This window comes from Styela clava, chromosome 14 (genome assembly GCF_964204865.1).
Source record: "Styela clava chromosome 14, kaStyClav1.hap1.2, whole genome shotgun sequence".
NCBI lineage: Eukaryota > Metazoa > Chordata > Ascidiacea > Stolidobranchia > Styelidae > Styela > Styela clava.
The window spans coordinates 3546840-3570237 of NC_135263.1; the positions used below are offsets into that span (position 1 = coordinate 3546840).

The 23398-nt window shown below is 37.2% G+C and overlaps 2 protein-coding genes across 2 annotated transcripts in view; one reads left to right on the forward strand and one right to left on the reverse strand.

Annotated features, from left to right (window-relative positions):
- LOC120340475 (E3 ubiquitin-protein ligase HECW2-like) overlaps positions 1 to 20140 on the forward strand; it is a 55351-nt gene extending 35211 nt beyond the window's left edge. Inside the window, exons 22-39 of the mRNA XM_078119715.1 lie at positions 1180 to 1274; positions 2651 to 2725; positions 3662 to 3783; positions 4155 to 4268; positions 5213 to 5297; positions 5791 to 5915; positions 6507 to 6561; positions 7953 to 8080; positions 9755 to 9827; positions 10428 to 10554; positions 11039 to 11153; positions 11312 to 11437; positions 12337 to 12477; positions 13537 to 13765; positions 14855 to 14988; positions 15426 to 15553; positions 17443 to 17641; positions 17776 to 20140. Of these exons, the coding sequence (XP_077975841.1) occupies positions 1180 to 1274; positions 2651 to 2725; positions 3662 to 3783; positions 4155 to 4268; positions 5213 to 5297; positions 5791 to 5915; positions 6507 to 6561; positions 7953 to 8080; positions 9755 to 9827; positions 10428 to 10554; positions 11039 to 11153; positions 11312 to 11437; positions 12337 to 12477; positions 13537 to 13765; positions 14855 to 14988; positions 15426 to 15553; positions 17443 to 17641; positions 17776 to 17887 (2183 nt within the window). The 3' untranslated portion in view covers positions 17888 to 20140. The remainder of the gene's footprint in view (positions 1 to 1179; positions 1275 to 2650; positions 2726 to 3661; positions 3784 to 4154; positions 4269 to 5212; positions 5298 to 5790; positions 5916 to 6506; positions 6562 to 7952; positions 8081 to 9754; positions 9828 to 10427; positions 10555 to 11038; positions 11154 to 11311; positions 11438 to 12336; positions 12478 to 13536; positions 13766 to 14854; positions 14989 to 15425; positions 15554 to 17442; positions 17642 to 17775) is intronic.
- Positions 20141 to 21544: 1404 nt separating this feature from the next.
- Positions 21545 to 23392, reverse strand: LOC120340435 (zinc finger protein 593-like). The gene is made up of 2 exons (XM_039408690.2): positions 23064 to 23392; positions 21545 to 22389 (listed from the first exon to the last, which is right to left on the reverse strand). Exons 1-2 carry the CDS (start codon positions 23270 to 23272, stop codon positions 22191 to 22193), a joined length of 408 nt encoding a protein of 135 aa, XP_039264624.2. The 5' UTR covers positions 23273 to 23392; the 3' UTR covers positions 21545 to 22190.
- Between the last annotated feature and the right edge of the window lie 6 nt (positions 23393 to 23398).

Consider the following 23398-nt stretch of genomic DNA (forward strand, 5'->3'; position numbering starts at 1 on the left):
TACGTTGTATAATTAGCGAGTTAATAATTAATTAGTGATGGGACACAAGGTGTCACTATGGAATAAGAGCGCTGTTTCGGGGATCCCCTAACTTTCGATCGATAAGTCTTCATTCTCTGACCGATATTCTCGTTTCCTATGTTGTCAATGATTTTACATCGTCATACATCCTTGTGAGCTCTAATTGTCTGTTGGGTCCGCGCCGTACTGAGTTTTAGGAGTCTGTGATAAAATCGTGATTACATGGTGAATATTTTGTGCTGATCGGGGCAAGCTATTTCCATGCCAAACATAGACTTATGAAACTATTCTAAAATGGAGGGGATTTCTAGACTTCTTAACATTGCAAGGTTAATAATGTAACTGCTAGTCAGTCATAGGTCTCTCCATCTCTCAGGGCTGGAACATTGAGCTTAAGTATAGAAAACATAGATTGCTAACTATGGAAGATACTATATCAGCTTTCTTCTTTCAGAAATCGTATTAGTTATTATGGTAGAACTATCTAGAGCAGGAGTTCCCAAACGGTGGGTCGCATGGACAATTTTCGAGGGTCATGAAGCTACTAAAAAATAAAAATATTTGTTATATTTGATTTTGCCCGCCATATTTTGAATATTTATGTTCCATCCACGTATTTTCAACATGTTTTTTGAATAAAACATATGTTATCTTCAGCTTATTGTTGGCTAGTTATTACTTATCGATTTTAATCGGTAAGTATGTTGATAGGTATTTGTATGTCTGTATGTTTGTCTGTTAGATGCACGCGATATCTCACGAAGCAAGATTGAATCTGCTCCAGATTTTGCATGTGCATTCATCTTATCTCGGACCAGAATCCTATTGATTTTGGGTGAATTATGTCGTATAATTAGCGAGTTATCAATCAATTATTGATATAGTGATCTAGATTTTTGTAAAGCGAGAGAATTTTGAGACCCGCCAAGTGTGTGTGTGCGATGCGCAGTGCGCAAGTTACAAGAGCGGATGAATCGAAACTGCAGTTTCTGTTTTGGGGGATCCCCTAACTATCGATCGATAAGTCTTCGGTTTCCAACAGATATTCTCGTTTTTATGTTGCGGCGTGTGACAAATTTAAAAAAAGTGGCTTAAAAAGTTTGAAAGTTTGAGTTCCTGATCAAGAGGAAACTGATCAAACATTTTTCCTTCATTTAGGAACCACCGCTGCCTCTGCATTGATTGACACAGGACCTAAAGATGACACTGTCGATTCTAGAACAGAAACGACGGCTGAAGTCACACAAGAGCAGGTTGGTAGTCTTTGATAGGTACTGGCATTTGTCTGATGTTTTCAGAATTATTGTCCAACTGTTAACTCAGTAGGCTATAAAAGTATAAATAGTAAATGCCCATGAATATAAACAAAGTAACTCCAAGACACACCTACAGTATTAATCCCTGAAGCACAGAGAGAACTTGGCTACTTCACCTTCACAGCTGGTTGGTCATGATCAGTCATCTGTAACTGATGACATCACAGGTCATGCTCAACCATCCGTGAAATTGCTAGTTGCCAGAAATACAAAAAAAAATACAGTTAACAGTAACTTCATCAGAAAAAACAAGATTTAGCTTATTGTCCACGTCAGAAATGGAAGTAGTTAGCCAGTTCTTTGTTTTAAATCCACAAGTTTGATGGCGGAGAAAGTCATAACCTACCAGTGGTAAGGCGAAGAGTCTAGCACAGGGTGGTCCAAATACAGGCCCGCGGGCCACATGTGGCCCGCCGCTTCATTATCTGTTGCCCGCGTTCCATTCGGGGAGTAATCCAAAAATTGCATTTCGTGTTGTTTCGTAATAAAATTATTAAGAAAAATCTTTTGACATATTGTTACATCACTTATGTCACTGAATTGACTAGTGTTATGGCTAGCTGAGGCAACTAGCGAAGTTGAATGATGTGCTTGGCAGTCGAAATTGTTATCTGGCTTTCTATCTTTTTGGTCAGGAATATATGCTAACAATATAGGCATCATAGAAAACTAAAAATCGAATGCGGATGCTATTAGCCTGGGATGGCTATGTCTGATAACTATGTGTTCGCACAATAAAAGTGTTTGTTTTGTATTGCACTGTTTACCTATTCTTGGCACTATTGTGGCCCGCGAACAATGCAAAAACAAAAATTGGGGCCCGCGGAGCCGACAACCTTGGACCACCCTGGTTCAGCAATTCTCTCGCTCAAAATTGTCTTCAAGGAATTTGACTTTGTGAACTTCCACAGAGTATTCAAAGGTGGGGTAGCAAGCGTTTTTTTTAATGCTTAGCACAGGGTTGGACAAGGTTTTTGGACTTTGGGGACCAAAAATGTTGTTCACGTAGACTGGCGGGCCATGTAAGTGTGACGTAAAAGTCACATTTTGTTACCAATAGTCACAGTGTTACAAATAGGGAAAACAATAAGCATCGTGTCAAGACCACATTTAATCACAATCCCAACAATTGCTTGATTGATTTTTTAGCTAAAACATTGGAATCCGCTTTTAGTTTGGTTGTGGCAGCATCAGGCGTGTCAGATTACCCAACGAGCTAATTTTGCTCGCGGGCCGTAGTTTGGTCAATTCAGGCTTAGCATGATGCGCCAGCTACGGCAAAATTCACTGAAGTTTATATTTCAATCTTTCAGCAAACAGCACTATCAACACCGGCATGTCGTTTCCTGTCTCATCCTGGATTCATCAATTTGTTGAGTTCAACTGAGGTAAGTGTAAAGAACCTACACTTTTTTGGGTACCCCCGAAGTATGTGTACCAGGTTAGAGTTATGCCATAACTTTATTCCGATTTTCCCCATTTTAGTTCTATTATGAGTTCGGGGACTGTCTGTGTTAGCCAAGTGAATATACCCCCTGCCCATAGGTTTCAGTCTCTTTACACAACTTAATGTAAAGTAGGCAAAAAAAATTAGTCACCTTCATATTGGTACACACACTTCTGGAGCGCCTATTATTGGACCTATATATTGTTTTTCATTGTTGGGGAGAATCAAGCCACCTCTTTTAAAAACCTGTGTTTTTGAAAAAGTTCGCTCAAGGTAAGCTGTGGCACTCACTCACTTAGAACCAGAATCACTTTTGAGTTACAGCCAATCACTGAAATGCCAGTTGGCTATTGAAAAGTGTATATGTAAGACAGAACTTTTTTAACAATATCTCTTAAACCTGAATGACGCTAGGTATCGTATTGCTTCTGTTTATTGTCAGTAAGAGATTGTAGTGTCGTATAGGTTCGCCCCATTAGCAATATGAAATTCTGACTTCAAAATGATACTCCTTACTCTAGGGAATCTGAATACAACAATCAAACATTAAATTGAATCAATGGGACATGCGAAACTATTGTTTTACAGAAAGATATTGTTTTATACAAGTTTTCAACCTATTTTAATCTGATGCATGCAAGTAATTCCTTTTGCGTTGCAAAGCCTGTACCCGAGTCCAATTTATCACCTATGTCTATGATGTCACAATACCCTAACAGCTAGCTCGTGCCAAGCGAACAACCCTTTTCATAAGATCGATTACCAAAAATTTTGTGCCTACGACTACTAGAACACTAGAAAGTGCGGCCCACGGCCTTCCTGTATTGAAGGTTGCACACCCCGGTTCTAAACTTTTTTTTGTTTTGCTTTTCCGCAGGAGGCATTCAACCTGTATCAGGAAAGCACCATACTAAAATATATGATCACAAAAATAACTCGGGATAAAAATAATTTTCTACAATATCAACATAATAAAGATCTCGTCAAGTTAATCAACTGGTAAGAATCAATTTTGTGTTTAAATTTTAACATTTGTAGTTTAGTTTTTACAATTCAGATGTGTACTATGTGTTACTGTCGTCTCTATCTCCTAATCTCTCATTTTTATCTTGCTTAGCAACACACGATGTTTGCTCGCAAAATTAGAGGCTTTTACTGCTATAATTCAGTATGCACAAAAGTAACTAATGCAACTCAAACAGTGAATAACAATAGATTAAAACCAGCCTCAGCCACATTGTCATGGATTGGTAACATCTTTCTGCTTCCTTTGACATGTATCCTGTGCATTTACGTCGCGCTGGACTAAATCATTGGTGTAATTAATACCCCTCAAACCATAACATTGATGTTCACTAATTCTTTTTCAGTTTCGCTGATCCGAGCATGGAGTTACCAAGGGGTTGGGAAACTAAGAAAGATTCTTCGGGAAAAACATTTTTTATCGATCATAATTTAAAAGTAACAACCTTTATAGACCCAAGGTAAGCTGTTTCATTCTTGTTGGACACGTTTAGTGGCCATAACGATCGTTTCAAAATTTTGTTGTTATTGTTATTTGTCTCCGTCTCTATTTTTGAAAAATCGCTTTTCTCTTCGAATACTAGACCAATTGCTTTGATATTTTCAGTGGTTAAAGATAAAATTTTTCTCCAGAAGGCTATTACTTTTTTTTTCCGCTATGACGTCATCAAAATTATTGCCACTGGGTGGCGCTACGTGTCCATATATTTGAGCATAGCTCTTGTTTTCAAATAATAAGGTTCTAGATCAGGGGTGGGCATGTTTTCTGGACCACGGGCCAAAAATTTTGCCTACCAAGACTGGTGGGCCATGAATAGGGTAAGTAAAAAAATCATCTTTTATGAACGGTACGTCCCCATAACATGTAAATCTGTGACAACCTAAAATACAATTTTACACAGACTACGATCATAATTAACAAGCCTACTGCATCATACAGGATTTACTAACAACAACTAATTAGTGCATGCAGAATTTGTTTGAAGCTGAAATTTAAGGTGGCATCAGGTGGGCCATATTGAATCACCCAATGGGCCGGATTTGGCCCACAGGCCGGAGTTTATTGCCAAGTTAACGAGTTTTCTAGAGTTTTAAGGGTCTAAAAATTATTCCTAGAATTCTAGCTATGTAAAATGACTATGTATGATACAGAATTTTTTTGGGGGGGAAATCATAAAATGGGATGAAGAGAGATCCCTTTTTCAATATGTTTGTCAATTGTGAAATTTATGGGGCTCCATGGATAATAGTCAATCTCTCCACAGGCTCCATAACACCGAAAAAAAAAATTAGAACCTCTGCTCTGGACTTAAACTGAGCCGCTGATACCATAAAGATGCATTTTATCACCTTTCCTCTCTATATAAGTAAATATGAAATTTTTTTTTTCATTTGAAATTCTCAGGCTACCTCTGATAGAACACGAGACTAACTCATCAACAACTCCACAACGTCAAGATGAAAATGCAACAGTGAGGAGTAGCAATGAGGTAGGCTGACTTATTATCTCATGTTACAGCCCTATATCAAGCCATTCACCAGTGGTTTGCAATCATGGTTTCCCAAATTCCACAGTCTCGCCCAGTGATGTGCCAGGGAAGCCGTTGGGGTCCAGAGTAGTCGCAAACGCGAGTTACGTTGAACACAATTGAATTAATATAGCCACAAGACATTTTATATTCTTGTAGTTGCTATGGTTTAACTATTATGCGACAGAAAACCTCATTATGGGCTAGTTTAGCAAATGCGCAATCACGGCGACCCGTTCAGAAACTATTGCATCGAAATTTCTGAATGCGATTTCTGCTGCTACTATGGTTCCGCCAGCGCAGTTGATTACATATTATTAAATGTACAGTGATACCTTGGTGGTCGAACATAATTTATCCAGGATCTTCGTCCAAGTGATCCGCATGCAAAAATACTTGATAATGCCCTAGCAAAGCACTAGTTCTTAATATTCTAAATGCCATTTTTGTTTAGGACGATTTGACTCGTGCGCCTGTCCAATCACCATTAGCAAACCAACAACCGATCGTTCCTCCGAGACCTGAGAGAACTTTGACTGACAGGTCAAGAAGATTGGACACGATCAATGCAACTGCCGGGTAAGAATTTTACATAGGTTCTACATCAAGGTTCTGGACCATTACACAGTAAGAATTTTTATGGGGTCAAAGGAAGAGAAACATTCGTTAAACCGGCGATCATGCAACGCCTACTTTCGGTGCTTTGGTTGTTTTTATTGTTTGCCCTTCAGACTTTGCCTTGTTGCGGCCTAGCAACTCAATAAGGGGTTGAAAGTTTGCTTAAATTACTTTCTTGACATCTCATTTAAAAGTGGAAGGGTTTCTGATAGAAGAGTAACTATAAATTATAAGAAATATCAAAGTTTTGGATAAAGTATCGAGTCCTTTTGGGAACAAAATTCGAAAAAAAGAAAAGAGTAACAGCCTTCAAGCGACTTCCTCCATTTTTAAGTTCTCTGGAATAGATTGATCCTTTAGTTGCGGAGAAAAGGCGATTTTTTCCAAAAACGTTTGTGCTGAAATCAAGAGTATAGCAAAATAATCCATATGTTCCTTTTTGTCCAATAAGCAAACACTTCTTCAAGGTCCCATGTAATTCATAAGTACCAACGGCCTTGCTCTGAGTAAACTCGTATAAAAATACTCACAGTGGTTATATTTTATTTCCAGACCTCCTGCACCTGCTCCAGACCATGACCTGCCTACAGCATATAATGAGAAAGTGGTAAGTTATCATGTTTTCTCTGAAGAAAGCACAAGGCAACATTCAATCACATTGTGGCCACGCAGCATAGCATTTTTTATTGAACACTAAGTGGGCTTTTGGATCGTTTTGGTATTATGTTGTTGTTATTCTTGTTAGAAATTTTCTTCTTATCGGACACGAAAAGAGATCTGATATTTCACCTGAAATGCACTGTATAATTTTTAACTAGGGAACATGTTTTATGATACTGTGTTGCTGACTTCCACATTTTTATGACATCGTGACGGCTGGTACCGGTAGTCTATCGTGTGGAATTGTATACCTGTACTACGGCGCTTTGGACTTTGTGTCCATATATTTGAGCATAGCTTTCTTGATTTTATATTAATTGCTCTTAGCAAGACTCTGGACAAGTGGACAATTCCTGTTGTGTCTATTCTGCATAGTGCGGGCAAAACAGTAAAAGATTAAACGCATCGAAAAGTGAAAAAATCATTATATATTTTTACCTATGTAAGAGTTTTTTTGAATATAAGCTGTAGAACCAGGATTTTAAGCTTAATGGGGAAAAATATGAGTGTTGACAAGAGCCATATCAAATTAGAGATGTACCGATACCACTTTTGTCGTCGATACCGATCCGATACCAACTAAAAATGCTGATACCGATATTACAAAAATGCAGATATTGCCGATATTCCAATACCGATACTTAGTAATTATTACCTTAATTAAGTGTGCTATGTATAGGGCAGACGGGTTCAAACAATGGTTTTTAAGCATTATTCATAGTACACATTATTTCAGATTGAAAAAGAGATATATCACACAATATGAAATTGATGTTTGGTATCCAGATGCATTAATTGGTTCAGATTCATTGTGCACCATCGCTAGTAATCTCGGTGTTCAATTAGAAAACTATAGGCCGGGATGTGCAATTTCAATTTAATATTGATATCGTGCAAGACATTCGAATATTGCTTTTCGTGTTTAAAAGAATAAGGAATATCGCCCATGCATTCGAGCGCCGCCGTCCTACGTTTTAATTTAAAGCATTTTTGAAATATTTTATTTTGTGTTTAATCGTGGTCGTCGCGGCAATAAATTACAGTCAAAATAATAGAATATCAATCAGCGCCGACTAGAAGTACCTATAATATGTCGAGAATGTTTTTTATTTTACTATTTTATAATATTTCACAATTACTATCGTATATTTTCTGTCGCCTGTTAGGACACCCCTGCCCTAATTAATCTTGATTGTGGTTATTCTACAGTGCATATTTGCTCATTTATTATCAAACAATGCTTGCTCTTAACTTAGTTCAAGAGTTATTTTGGACTTATTGTATTAACCACTCAATCAAAAATACTTTTCAATTTTTCATGTGTTTTTTCTATAATAGGTTGCTTTTCTTCAACAAGCAAACATAATAGAAATCTTGAAAGAGCGCCACCCGGAGGTTGGTACCAGTGAAGCTCTCAAAGAAAGAATCATGGTTATAAGAACAGAGGGGGTAACTGCCTTAGAAAGGTTGGTTACATTTTCTATAATGGTGTTAACCTAATTCAGACGCCCAATCGAGCCCAATTTTGAATACATTTTTATTAATGTCATACGACCCCCAAAATTTACCCAATATACAATAATTATATACCATTGGAAAGGTCTTTTAGAGTACTATACGCTAGATGTCACTGGAGGACCGTAAACTAAAACACCTCTTTCAAGAGGTCTCTCGTAACGTCAAAAAATAACAAAAATATTTACACTCTCTCATTCTATCATCTGTTGGACGTGTATAGCTATTGAAAAGCGCAAATGTGACTATACAGTTGACTGCACATTGGTTTTCTCTTTCATATGATACTAAACGCTTTTCGTTAGCTCGTGTCGTTGAAGCGTTTTGGAAATTTTCCGTTTGAGAAGTCACCACATCGAATCAGGCCAGGCTAGGCTTGATAGATCGATCGGTTGTTTGTTTGTGCTTTATCGCGTTGAAAGCTTTTGTGCGTCATAATAAAACATTTATTATGAATCATAAAAGCTTATAATCGTGAGACAAGGAGAATTTGCGAGATAAAACGCCTATGTGAACTAACTTTTTTTCGGTGAGGCAGCTGCGATCAAACGACTCGATATTTTTATACCTTCCTGACGTTGTGAGATGTCCACTCTCCTATGTTATGTAGCATATAAAAGGACCTTCAAAATAAGACCTTATCATACTAGCTTTTGTTATTGGTTAGCGCGCAACGCCAAGGTTTATTGAATTATTTTCTTGCTGTGCGACGTTTTTCTATCGCAGCGGGAAGTACACTCGTGAAATGTAAGCGATATTTTATTACTTCCAAATGTCATATAACGTTCATTCTTATATTGCTGGGTAGGAAATGAGCTATTCTTCCAAACAAGACCATAACAAACATTCCAGACCTCATGGTTTACACACAGCGTCTGAAATTGCGCTAATGCACCCATTCGCTCAGAACAGGTTAAAGTCAGTTATATCCTTGTTAAAAAGATCAATAATATAGCAATACGGGAAGATAGATAGGTATTGATTAAATTACGGCATATTGTGAATTTTATCAAGAATTAAATAGGATACCCAAGTTTTCATTAGTCCAACGTTTGATTCATATTTGATTTAATTTTTGCTATAGAACAGTGGAACTCAAACTTTTAGAATTCGTCAAGTCTCGCGCTTAACCTAAAAAATAACTAGCTAACAATAAGTTAAAATGACAGATAGTTAGGCGGAAAGTATGTTTTATTCCAAAACACAATGTGGATATGTGGATGTAATAAAGGAATATAAACAGTGAGAAACGTAAATATCCAAATTAAGGCAAGAAGGATCAAATCAAACCAATATTTTTAATTTTAATCAGCTTCACGTCCCTCGAAAAATTGCCTACGCAAGGAAGCATGGACTTGATGGTGGAGGAAGCCATAACCGACCAGCGGTTACGTGAACCACCCTACGACGGCGAGGAGTCCAGCAATCCTCTCGCACATAATGATCACGCATGGGATTCGATCCTGCAAACCCATGCAGAGTAATTAGAGGTGCGGTGGCGAGCGTATTCCTAACGCTTAGCACAATGAGCCACATCGCCGAGCCTGGGCTCCTATCATCACATGGTGGTTAAATAGACAGATTTTTTCTAAACTGTAATCTGAGTTAATTTTTTTTACTTCCAGGTTATCTCACAGCGTAAATCTCGCAATTTTATTGAGCAAATTTGAAGACGAAATAATGAACTTTATACCAAAGGTGAGGTGGAGTAACATTTTTTTTTATTGTATTTTTTTTGCTATATTGTCTTCTCGGATAGGTATATTTATCTTCGAAAATTTCAAAATACATTTTCATTAGTCTCATAATATAATATTTCTTGTAGATATTGCAAAGAAATATTCTACATGATCAAGCCATTTTATTGACTTTAATCTCCTCTGGACTTACCATATTTCCAGGCTATTGAGTTGCTTTTATTTTGCCAAATTTTTGGCCTGATTTTTTTTTTTTTGGGGGGGGGGGAGTTTATTGGGCAGCTTTGCTTATTTCATCGGGGTTGGCTTTTTTTTCGCATAAGTCTTCTCAAACATGATTTGTGTAAATTTATGTATGGATTAATATATTTTATAATGATTTTAACCTGAAAGTTTCTACCGATCATGTTGTTTAATTGACTATGTTCTGCCAGCTGTTGTTTGTATCAAACTCTTCAAAAACACGACTGGTGCAATGAAGCTCTCCCTTTTTATGCCTGATATCGGTATATCGAAAAAACTAGAGGCTACCACAAGATAAAGTTTGGCTATTAAACCGCCTCCTATTATAAATAATCAACATTTTCAATCCATTTTCCAGACAGTGCAAAGTCGATCTGTCCTTGCCGAGTCCAGTCCTTCACAATCTAGTTCAACATCAACAAGGAATAGAACAGGAACGTCATCCCATGGTTCTCCTGTCATGATGAGCAATGAAATAACTAAAGGTAGGCAAGACTAGAACAGTGGTTTTCCACCCTTTTTTCTTTCGCGGCCCACTTTTTTTTGCACAAAAAATGGTACTCCCGAAGTATGTGAACCAAGATGGCAGACACTGGAACGTAGTATGTGTACCAGATTAGAAAGATTGCTCGTTATAACTTTTATTCATGCCAGACTGTTATCGCAGTCATAGCGTACCAAAGCTGCTCCACGTGTGTGTGCGTGCACGTTCTTATCGTGAGAACTTGCCATGCTTCGGCAGTTTGGCAACTTTTTTTTGAGTTTTAAACTCAGCTTATGTACGACGATATACTGTACTTCTCTTCGAGTTTTCTGCTCCCCAAGTGCTGTGGGACTCGCTATTTTGCTCTGAATTTTAGTGTGCTATCTTGATTAAACATGGAAATACCCTCATTAATATTATTTCTTTCTGTATTCAATTCAAAACATAGAAATTGAATATCGCAACAATTTCTCTTTTCCTTCCAGCAATTGCAAGATCACGAGCGCCTGCTCCTTATAGAAGAGATTTTGAGTCAAAACTTCGAAATTTTTATAAAAAACTTGAAAACAAGGGTTATGGGCGAGGACCTTACAAAACAAAGTGAGTATTGGACATGTGTTGCAATAATTTAGTGTTTTTTTTTCTATTTTTTTTTATTTTCGAGAGAGTTTTCTCACTTCTGAGTGTGTTTTCCCACTTCTGAGTGTGTTATCTTCGCTTATGAGTAAATTATCATCAAAAATTTTTCGATATTTCAGAATGCAAATACGTCGAGATCATCTCCTAGAAGATGCGTTCAGCAAAGTCACAAATCTCGCTCGAAAAGATTTACAAAGAAATAAACTCAACATTACGTTTGCTGGGGAGGAAGGACTTGATTACAGGTTTGAGTGCTGACACTCCAGTCTTCTCTATAAATAAGGCACTTGAACAGTGGTTCTCAGACTATTTAAGTCACACCCCTTTTTTTTTAATTTGTCGAGTCTCGCGCTCCACCTCAAAAATAACTAGCTAACAATAAGCTACAAATAACAGATAGTAAGGCAAAAGTATGTTTTATTCAGAAAACATGTTGAAAATACGTGGATGGAATGTAAATAATGAAAGAATGTAAACATCCAAAATAAGTCCGTTAAGTCTAACAAATATTTTTAATCAGCTCCACGTCCCCTCAAAAAATTGTCTACGCACCACTTGTGAGAACCACTGCACTAAACCATACTACTCCATACTTAGTTTCTGTGACAACCATGACATCTATGAACGTTACCCTAAATGAGTTAGGAATTTAAGGCTTTGGATCGGCTTTAAGGTTCCAAGGCCAACACAAAATGGGAGTAATAATTTGGGGATTAGAATTTATGTGTGGTAGATTAGGATAAGTGTATATTGGTAATTGGATAAGAATCAGCTGCACAATGTGCTAATGCAAATTTATGAATAATCACTGGCCAACCATGGTACTCTTCATGAATCGTCGCCATTGATTCTTGTTCTGAGCAAACCAGCCATGTTAATGTCCGCAATATACATTGTCTGAAATTCTTGTTTCCGGTCTTTCACGTTCTTATTTGCCAGGGGTTGTACCAAAGAGTAGATCTTTTTGTTAGGCCACCTATTCTTGCCAAATCCCCCCCAAAATCGCAATTTCATGTCATTGATATTGTCCAACAGTCTCCGGCATGGTCCAGAACTCACTTCAAGTACACAGTATAAAGAAGTTCAAATTTTGAACCCACTTCAAGTATATTTTTCAATCACTTATTCAGGACTTTCATTTCAGTGGTCCGTCTCGTGAATTCTTCTTCCTGGTATCGCGAGAACTATTCAACCCATATTATGGATTGTTCGAATACTCAGCTGTTGATACTTACACTGTTCAGATCAGTCCTATGTCTGTCTATATTGATAGCCCTATGGAATGGTAAGATTGCTTTTTACTTGGTTTTTACTGAGTAACTGTACTTTTCATTAGAGAGTTAAGGATTTGGTCGCTTGAGAAGTATGTGTACCAATATGGAGGTAACTAATTTTGTTCGCTTACTTTACATCAAGTTGTAAAGTTATAAAGGGACAGAAACCTATGCGTAGGAAGTATATTCACTTGGCTAACACAGGCTGTCCGCAAACTCGTAATTGAACTAAAATAAGGAAATCAGAATGAAATTATGACCTAACCGTAACCTGGTACACATACTATGAGAGTACCAGGATTTGTTAGTACTTCAAAGTTGAATTATTTGAATCTTTTCAAATCAGGTTATTGACCCGAGTCACATTTTACATAGACTCAAACTGAATTAAGTCACCTATATGGAATGACTCAACGCAGACTCAAGACCTGGATAGAATTTGCTTTAGATAATTTAGTGGGGTTTTACTATTGATCATAAAATCGACTCAAACTTAATTTTGGACTTGGAACAGCAGCGGCTTGACTTGCTACTCAGGAATGTTGTAACTCAACTCTGCTGGCTCTAACTATAAAATAATATAGAATTTGGCTCAAGACATGAATGACCTGTAATTCAACTTGGACTCTGGGGCTAGATACTTGCTCCCAAGTTCCAACAGTGGTTAGAAACTAAAAATTTCAAAATCTGAATAAGCTAACTTGTTAATGACTGAATCCAATATGGACATGAACTTAAATTTTGGTACTCCTGAAGTATGCGCACCAAGATGTCGCATAACCTGAACCCTAATCTGGTACACAACCTGAGTTCAGGTTGTGCGCCATCTTAGTGCACATACTTCAGGAGGTCCTAACTTTTTTTTAAACTTCTTATTGTTCAGTCGGCGCTCCGGAAGTATTCGTACCAAGATGGCGCACAACTTGAACAACCCTAACCTGGTACACATACTATGGTCAGGTTGTGCGCCATCTTGGTACGAATACTCCGGGAGCACCGTTTAGTCACTAGCACTCTTACGCTGTAAAATCTGTAAAAAATGTACTATTCAGTCAACCATTGCATTTCAGGTTTCGATTCGCTGGTCGCATTATTGGCCTAGCACTTATTCATCACTACCTGTTAGACGCATTCTTCACACGACCACTATATAAAGCGTTACTTCGAGCAAAATGTGACATCTCAGATTTACAATACATCGACGAACAATTCTACCAGTCCCTCATGTGGATGAAAGACAATGACATAACCGACGTACTGGATTTAAATTTCACTGTAGATCAAGAAGTCTTCGGGGAGGTTTGTTTGGATTCAAATTTTTGTATTTATTCTGGGAGGAGAGGAAGGCCAATGATATGAATAAATCAGCTGACAAGCTTTTTGTCATAGTTCGATCTGGAAATGAAGAAAATTTTGGACTCGTTGTTACGCAGTTTACAGATCTAGGGTTAAAACCTCGCATTTAACCAGGCTGTAATAAATTGTAGGCACCTCTGTCTCTGTATCTCTATTACCTGTAGGAAAACATCAACCCCTTAATTTACCTTTTTTGACTTTAGGGATTGTTTTGGAACGCACACACAGTGGTAATCAAAACTATGATGGCAAATGTCTCTCTAAAGCAGTGTTTTCCAACGAGGGGCCTGTGGCCCACTCAGGGGACCAAATGTACAGTTAGAGGGGCCAATAATGTTACACGCAAAACTGATTTTCCCTTTACAAGTAAACTCCCCGTTCGTCCTAGTTTCATTTCTTGATAAGGTTATTTCACAGGGTGTTTTCAATTTGTTGAGCATGAATTGATTGAACACAATGGATTTTAAAATCTATCAAACAAAACAATACTATAAATACTACTGGTATGATGAGACCATATGAGCTAAAAAGCCTCTAGAGCCACAAGCCATAAACAGTTTGTAACCCCTGCCCTAAAGCTTAGCAGGATATGTTGGGCACAGTGGTTCTAAAATTTTCATGATCTGCGACCCCGTTCCAAAAACTCCTTTGGTCCCTTGCTTTTGTACAAAAATATATCAATTGCTTTCAACAACTTTCAACATGACCCATGTTTAATAATAAAAAGCCAACAAAGGACTTGTCAAAGTACAAAGTATTAAACAAACCACAGTCAATTTACTTTTGAATAATGTAGTCACCGTGAATTATACCTAGTGAGGGTCTTTATCCATGGCTTCTGTGTGAGGACCACTCACTATGGAAGCCCTGTGGTTCAACATAATGCTCATCATGAATGGTATTTAGTAATAGCCTCCTGGGGGGGTCTGGCAGCCACTTACTTGTATGGAGCCTGAGTTTAGCATGACACGATATGCCAACTGCCTTTAAGCAATATTCTCCAGTCCTTAATTTAAAATCTCATTTCTTTAGATTGTTGAAAAAGAATTGAAACAGAACGGCAAGAACATTCCAGTAACGGAGAAAAATAAGAAGGAATATATTGAACGAGTCGTCAAATGGAGAGTTAACAGAAGCACAAGAGAACAGACCAACCAGATTGTCAGGTAAGAGTGTTTTGTTTCATTTCTGAAAAAATTATATTACGCTTATTCCACGCAGTCGATAGCACAGTGATTCCCAACCTTTTATGGCTCGTGGTCTCCTATCGGAGGCTTATAACACTCATGGCCCCCTGTTTATTATTCCAGTGGTATTTATAATGTTATTATGGTTGGTAGATTCCAAATCATTCAAAAAATTCATGCTGAACAAAGAAAAAGACACCTTATCAAACAATGAAACTAAGAAGGAGTTTTTGCAAAGAGAAAAGTCAAATCAGTTTTATGCCTCGCATTGTGGCCCCCCTAAGTTAGGAGCCACTGCGATAGCACATAGTATTCTGAATTATTTACAAAATTGAAAATCTGAAATATTAAATCTTTGAATATTCGATTCATGTTAAACATCCCTTGTAACAAAGTTTCACATTTTTATGTTTCAGGGGCTTCAATGAAGTGATTGATCTTCGTCTTGTGTCAGTGTTCGATGCTAAAGAGTTAGAACTTGTTTTGTGTGGAACGGCGGAGATTGATTTGAATGACTGGAGACAAAATACAGAATATAGAGGAGGTAAATGGCCTTATATTTATGAACACTAAAGTGTTTTTTCATAGTGCGCTTTGTTATTTTTTCTCTGAACAAGACAAGATGAGTGGCCACTGATACGCGAAGAGCCTATTCAGGCCCAATTACGCGTCATTTTATATACAGTGATACCTCGGTATTGGAACGACTAGATACTCGAACAATTCGGTAGTAGACCAAAATTTTATTTAAAAAGACTATGGTACTCAAATGGAAATTAGGTACTCGAACACCCGCACACCACTGAGTGAGATGACGTCACCCAAACCCAAACGCATCTTGGCTGTCTCTTGACCATTCAACAAGAGGAAAATACTCAAATATATGGAAACGAAGTAGAGTATGCAATCTGTCACAGTAGACTACCGGTACGACAATCTTCACAACTAACGCGAAAGCTGAACAGTCACTGTGTTTGACAACCGAGGTATCACTGTATCTGTAAAAAAAGATTATGGTGTGTGATATTACTAAACTCAACGAATCTAATCGAAGTCAAAATTTCCAATGATATCTAAAAATACATTTGAGTTTACGGACTCAACAGACAATGAGAGAGGGAGTGTACGTCTAAGTTTCTGTGGTCTAACTTAATTTGGTTTCTTGGAAAATAGTCAGTGTGAAAATTTTGTCTCCCGGCTTCAAAGCCCTGCTATTTGTCATATTAGCATATTTTAATATCGTAGGCTGAAGGTTTGACATCTGGTTGAGAACTATTTCATCAATAATCGTTAAGAGCAGGGGTTCCCAAACCAGGGGTCGCGACCCCAAATTGGGTCGGAGTGATAAGTAGGTGGGGTCGCAAACAGGTCATGGGGTGGGTGGGGTCGCTGAGGTATTGTAGAGAATGGATATACAAATCATCTAAGATTTGACAAACCATGTTAAATTTAGCAGTTCGTACCATGGCTTACTGTAAAACAGACTCATAAGCATCGCTCTATGCTTATGCTATAGAAAATATACATGCTTATTGTGACATCACTGTTTGGTTTTAGCTTCTTTTACTTAATACCACCACATGACCAAACTCAAAAGTACAGTGAAAGAAGCACTAAAGTTTCATGGAAAATATATATATTGACATGGGGTCGCACTGGACTCTTGAAAGTTGTCCTTGGGGTCGTCCTGAAAAAAGCTTGGGAACCCCTGGTTTAGAGCAATGGGTATAGGATGAGGGTTCTTAATTTAAAGCAGCAGTTCCTAACCGGGGGTCTGTGCGTCCGAAGGGGGCCCACAGAGAGGTTGTACCGGGGTCACAATGTTAGAAGTAGAGTTGATTCTACATTTCACTTTACAAAAAAGATTTCCGTTCTTTCTAATTTCATTGCTTGATTAGGTTATTTCGCAGGGTGTTTTTACTTTGTTAAGCAGGAATTGTTTGAACATAATGGGATTTGGAATATACCAATCAAAATAACATTATAAATATCACTGGAATGATAAACAGGGGTGCCAAGTCTCTGGAAGAGGGCCAAAAGCCATACAAGGGTTGGGAACAGTGTTCCCTCTAAGGTGTGCGCGTGTGCACGCGCACACAGCTTTCAGAGGCTGCGCACACGCATAGATTTGCTGCGCACAGACGTATTTCGATGTAATGTAACAATGTGCTCGATTGGCAGGTTGAGAAAGTTTGTTGTTGGCCCACCCATTACCCGGTTAGAACGCCAAAATTTCTTCATTGGTTTTTGCACGAATATTAGTCATTTCCAAAAAAGTGCGCACACACCAAAATTTCTGCACACACATACTACAAAAAATTAGAGGGAACATTGGTTGGGAACCACTGATTTAAAGGCTCCTCAAATTTTTGTGACTGCTCCCAAATCAGAGTCAACTTTGAATTCTTTTTTGATGATCTTCCTCCATTTCAGGTTATCACGACTTGCATCCTGTCATCCAATGGTTCTGGGAAGCTTTGGAAAAATTTGACAACGAACGACGTTTGAGACTTCTTCAATTTGTGACAGGAACAAGCAGCATTCCTTACGAGGGATTCACTGCTCTACGAGGGCCAAATGGGCCAAAGAAATTTTGTATCGAAAAGTGGGGTAAAGTACACTTTCTACCAAGGTAAGATGAGAGAATATCTTCTTCATAGTGAACAAGGAATAAGTTGGAATAAAAAAAAAGTATTTCAAAAACCATAGTCCCTTTGCCCATCCCTGCTCTGACTGTTAGATTTTTTTGTATTTTCATTTTTCCAGGGCGCACACATGTTTCAATCGCATTGATTTACCAGCTTACACATCGTTCCAAATATTATGGGAGAAACTCACCATTGCTGTTGAGGAGACAAGTACTTTTGGAATGGAATAAACTTACATTTCTTCACCATAAATTTTTCTACATTGCTGGAACCCGAACAAATCTAATATTAGAATTGATACGAAATCAATTGTATTTGATATTTTAAATCGATATTTTTTGAATGGAATTTAGACTGTCTTTATTCATACCAGGATTGAAAAATGTAGTTTCTAGCCACACTCAACCCTTCTTCACCGATGGTCCTGAGCGACTTTTTATACCCCCTCTTAAAAAATGTCGCTAACTTTTTGTTCAAACATGCGAGAAACTTGTGTGTAAACACTTTCGGAAACAACATAAACTGATAATAACATATTATTGCCACATAATGACCAAGGATGACAGGTTTCTCAATGTATTGGTTTATCGGAGAAAAAGTTTTCACTATCACACATCGAAGATGCCCCAATTGAATTAATATTCGAAATGTTTCTAAAACAGTAATATTTAATATTGTTGGCATAGAATGGTACTTCAACACCTTTTATTCGAGCCTAAAAAACTCAGTCAACAACAATCCAGAATACAAGCTTAAATATTCATATTCTACATTGTCAATTAATACAATATAAACAAACTTCATATTTTTCGTTAATACCTTATTCTACAAAAGTCTGAAAAATTTTATGAACTCAATGTTCCATGAAAAATGGAGAGCCAAAATCAAACAATTTCATATACCGTATATAGGACAGCATATATACTGAATACTTAAATTTTCCACACACTAAAGCAAAAGTACTTTTCAGTAAAATATTGTCTGGCTTTTTAACTATTACATGGGTTAAATGAAATAATGTGCAGAAGGCAATTTCACTTGGAATGGTCATCTTCATTTTTGCTACAGCGATCTTGCATTATAAGCATCCACCAGCATAAAAGAAAGATAAGTAGTTTGTGCGCAGAAACCCAATTAATGGTATACATGTATACAAAGATGTTACGCTGTTCCAATAGTTTCTTTTTTTGAGACGTTTCCTTATTACATCAACTGCACTTGTGTTCCATACAAGGATAGCTATGTTAAAAATTTTCAGTTAAAAATATACTCTGAAGGCCATGTAGATGTAAGTGGTAAATAGCATGGAAACTTCAGTCGAGATTCCAACATAGGGGTCCCTTGGCCTATGTAGGTACATACAGTGGGTCTTACCTGTGGCTACTATGTCTGTAAACTCATAATTCATATCATGCCTTATCTTTGTTGTACCTTTGACTCCAATTTTTATAAAGTACAGACAGCATTTGGGGCTTCAATCATTGTTATTTAGTTCTTGAACAATTCAAATGAAACTTATCTTTTTGTTGAAACTATTTTTTTCCACTGTGAATACCTCTGTATATAATAGTATCATAAGTAATTTTTTCAATTGTGAAATCAATGTTTCTTTAAAAACTTAATTAAAAAGTTAATTTTTGTTTACAAGTGTTAGATTTTTTTCAAATGCATCTGTATTGAGGGCGCTCTAGAAGTGTGTGTACCAATATGGAGGTAATTAATTTTGTTCGCCTACTTTACAACAATTTGTAGGACTGAAACCTATACTGTATATTCAGTGGTGGGATTCAGCCGGTTAGCACCGGTTCTATAGAACCGTCTCACGAAATTTTATGAGATCAGCAAACCGGTTAGCATTACTGGTTACTGTCAATGTTCTGTTTGTAACAAAACCGGCTGAAAAATATGACTTTTGTGAAGGAACCGGCTAACAAAAAACTAGGATTACCGCATTAAGTGCTATTGGATGAGATTATATACTGCTATAAAGCTATTTGATTATTTTTGAAAATTTTCAGTTTTATGAATTTCTGATATTGCAATAAAAATTAACTGATAAAAGGTTCGGTTACAAAATTGTTTTGAACTCACTACTTACCGCAACTATTCATTTCAAATTATCTATCTCCTAGCAAACTCATATTGACATTATTATTTATAAAATATAACCCAAGTCACAGCCCGCTTCACAGAATTGCCTATTAGATACCAGACCCCTCTATTTGAACTAAAAAAATTGCCGTAATAGGGAAATTTTCATGCCTTGTTCCAGATTTCAAAGTCTCGTAATGGCATTGTGCTATCCTTAGGTGGCAACTCTGATTGAATTCATAATTGTACTTTTTGAGCTTACCCAAGTTCTGAACTTATTCTGTAAGATAATTTTGTTTATCTATTGTGAAATAGTACTTACAGCATTGTTGTTTATATATTTTTTCTGCACAATTAAAAATTGCAAAGTTTCCTTAGTAAAAAGTCATATTGATTTTGTTGTTGTTGAACTGTTTTTTGGGCAAAGGTCCCTATGCTCATAGCCACATCGCGTTTCCAAGTTGAACCAGAGGTCTAGTCGTTCACTCAATTAAGCATCACTGGCAGTTATTTGATAGCCATCTACCTGCGATGTTTACCTGGGTGACCGTACATTTGAACCCATGCGTATATCCACGGGTTCAATCTATATGCGGGTGCTAAAACTCATGGGTTTAACTATCCGTGACACAAAAAAAATTCCATAGGTGCAATAGCATACAGGTGCAATTGTCAAGGGTTCAAATGTACGTGGGTTCAAATGTAATGGAACCGTTTACCTGTGCTTCTACAATACTGCATAGTACTAAGCTAACAGTCTATTTGTTTGACTGCCTGACTAGGTTAGGTTGCCTCATCAGGTGGCCAATGGGAAAGTAGCCAGTCATATTGCGTGATCAATAGTCTGAAGCATGGGTGCTTTGAATAATTATGATTTGCTTGCATATTATCATGGTATTACAGATCTTTTGAACTATACGCCAAAGTAGCATCCATCCAAATAGCTCACTAAAAATTATTGCCGACACATTTTGCGTTCCCCATGGATAAATTTAAAAAACCTACAACCCCTGCCTTACTGGACTTCGCAGAATAGATGTTTCTTGTGGTGTCACGCTAATAGGGATCAGTTTCAGTAACGCCTATATCAAAGCGGTTTTCAAAGTAAAAGTTGCGAGCGATAAAAATGGGTCGCATTACCGTGATTCAAGTTTGTCAGAACAAACAAGTTCTTTTCATTTTGTCATAGACTGAATCATGGCAACATTCGGGTTATTCTTAGTGAAAACTAGCTTATTGCATCATAAATCGTTTTCCGAGAGTTTTATTAGCCACTGACATTAGAGTAGATGTTGAGGCTCCGAGTAGGTTTGGCGTTCTTTCAATGCTGAAGCTTGCCAACCTGTGAGCTCTATGAATCTGTGAAATTATTGTTGATCTGCCCTTTGACCACACTCCTTCATGAGTGCCATAAACTCGAAATTTTAGTCTTTTATGCCAAATTAGGGAGAAATTCAAAAGGAATCAAATTTAATCTTGGAAATGTACTAGTATGGGTGAAAGTTTATCCTAAAATTTCTCATACCTGGCATTCCACACACGCTACGTTATAAGTAGTACAGTCTCTATCTTTTCTATATAATTTATTGCATTGTCAATCGCCACGATTCTTGTATGTTTGATAAGCTTCGGGGGTTCATATGCACAACAGACTTTTGAAAATGCTCATACATGCTCAGTTAAACATGAGAGCATGTTAGCTATGACATAATTCGGGCTGGGGAGCTGACGTCGTAGATGTGACATTTTGCTGAAGCCCCCAGAAATTTTAGTGGCTACAGCTCCAAACCATCCAATCATTTTTTAACATTTATAATGTCATACAGATAATAAAATGTATTCTTTTCAGCACATAAATTTCAATTCATAATACTAATTTAAAATCTCAAGCTGAATTTATATATTTGGAACTTTAATTTAAAAATTTGACACTCTAATATCACAGTTTCGAGTCTGCTTCCATGGAACTGCATTTGGACAGAAATTTCATGATGTGGTCGCACTTAAAAACCCTGATGGGCATGAAGCGCAGCTCAGAAGTGAAGCGCTGGATCCGGAGCCGCTGTGATTATGAACCAACTCCTTAGCTCGGAGACTTTTTCAGGAATGACCATGGGAGAGAGGATTTCTGTACACTTTGCTGTCTTTGCACACTTGCTTTTCTATATCCAACACTAATTAACAGTATTGGGATGAAGACACTGGTCATCCTGATCTCAAGTCGGGTCAATCACTGGGTTAAATCTCAATGGTGATTAGCTGAGTCTGGCTCGTTTTATATTGATGAATAGACTCTAGTCTCCCCAACATTGATTAAAAATGCTAAAACCATTAGCATGAATAAGTGAATAGTAACCATAGAAGAGAATAAGTCAAATTTATGATAGGCCTCTTCTCACCCCCAGAAATATTAATAAAATTCTATCCATAATTAACATATTTTCAAGTTTTGTCGTCCATTTCTTCAAGGACAGACTGAGTTTCAACTTTAAGTCGTTTAGGAGTGATGTAGTTTCCCATTCCTGCAGCTCTTTCTGCTTCCTCCTGAGTGTATGGCTCTGTTGCCAACTGTTTCAATCTCCTTTTATGGACTTTAGTTTTAAAATGACTTTTCAGTGCAGTGATGTCGATGAAGTGTCTCCTGTAGCAAAACATGCAGTGTTAGAACATATTTATTCTGAGGAAAAGAAATCCATTAGATTGCTTATTCACGTGACGAAACACAGCATTTCTGCGTGAACAATCAATAGTATACGATCTAGATCGATCATAGTACATCATTTATCAGAATTTAACTTATATATCAGAATTTTTCCACTTTCCAATATACAAAATCAGGTCAGTGAATTTCAAACATGGTTTTTACTCAGTATTGATATGCAAAACCAGCTAATGAGAAATATAAATTGGCTATTTGAAAATATGATTTAAGAGAAATCTAGTTACGAGAATATGAAATTGCACGCTACACTAGGAATTTATTTCTTGTTTGAGTTTAAAATCTATAATTCTGCTATTGCAGTTGTGGCTTATGCCCACTTTCCCAATGTTTTTGTCCTTTAATGTTTTTTTGGTGAAAAGTTAGAATACTATACAAATTATATTCTGGTCCTGATATATATATAATACAATTACACCCACTACAGCCATCGGCACAACTTATAACCGTAAAGTTCCAAACTTCCATCTAAAACTAATCCAAGAAATAGGCTAATCCTAAACACAGAAACAACCAAACAATTACACAAATATAGGCATATTCTGCCAATAAGGGTCGTTCAGCATAAGCATCAAAATACTATGTAATAAACTTACGCGCAGTGGAGGCAATAATTCTGCCCCTCCCCCGGTAAATCAGTATCAATCGGTTGATTTAGCAATTTATTTTTATTTCCTGGTTTCATATCTTCATGAATCTGGTCGACATCCTTGGTTCTTCTTTTAGTTTTTAATCGTTTTCCGTAATTCTTATGACTGTCACTAGATTTTTTCCCAGATCCCTTAGATTTCCCGGCACTGCCCATTTTCAAATACAATATCTGATGATATATATATTATATATATAATAGCTGAAAAATTAATCAATTCACTGATTTATGCTCAGTTTTCTCGACAGTAGTGTTTTCTCGCGTGGTGGTTATCTTATGTGA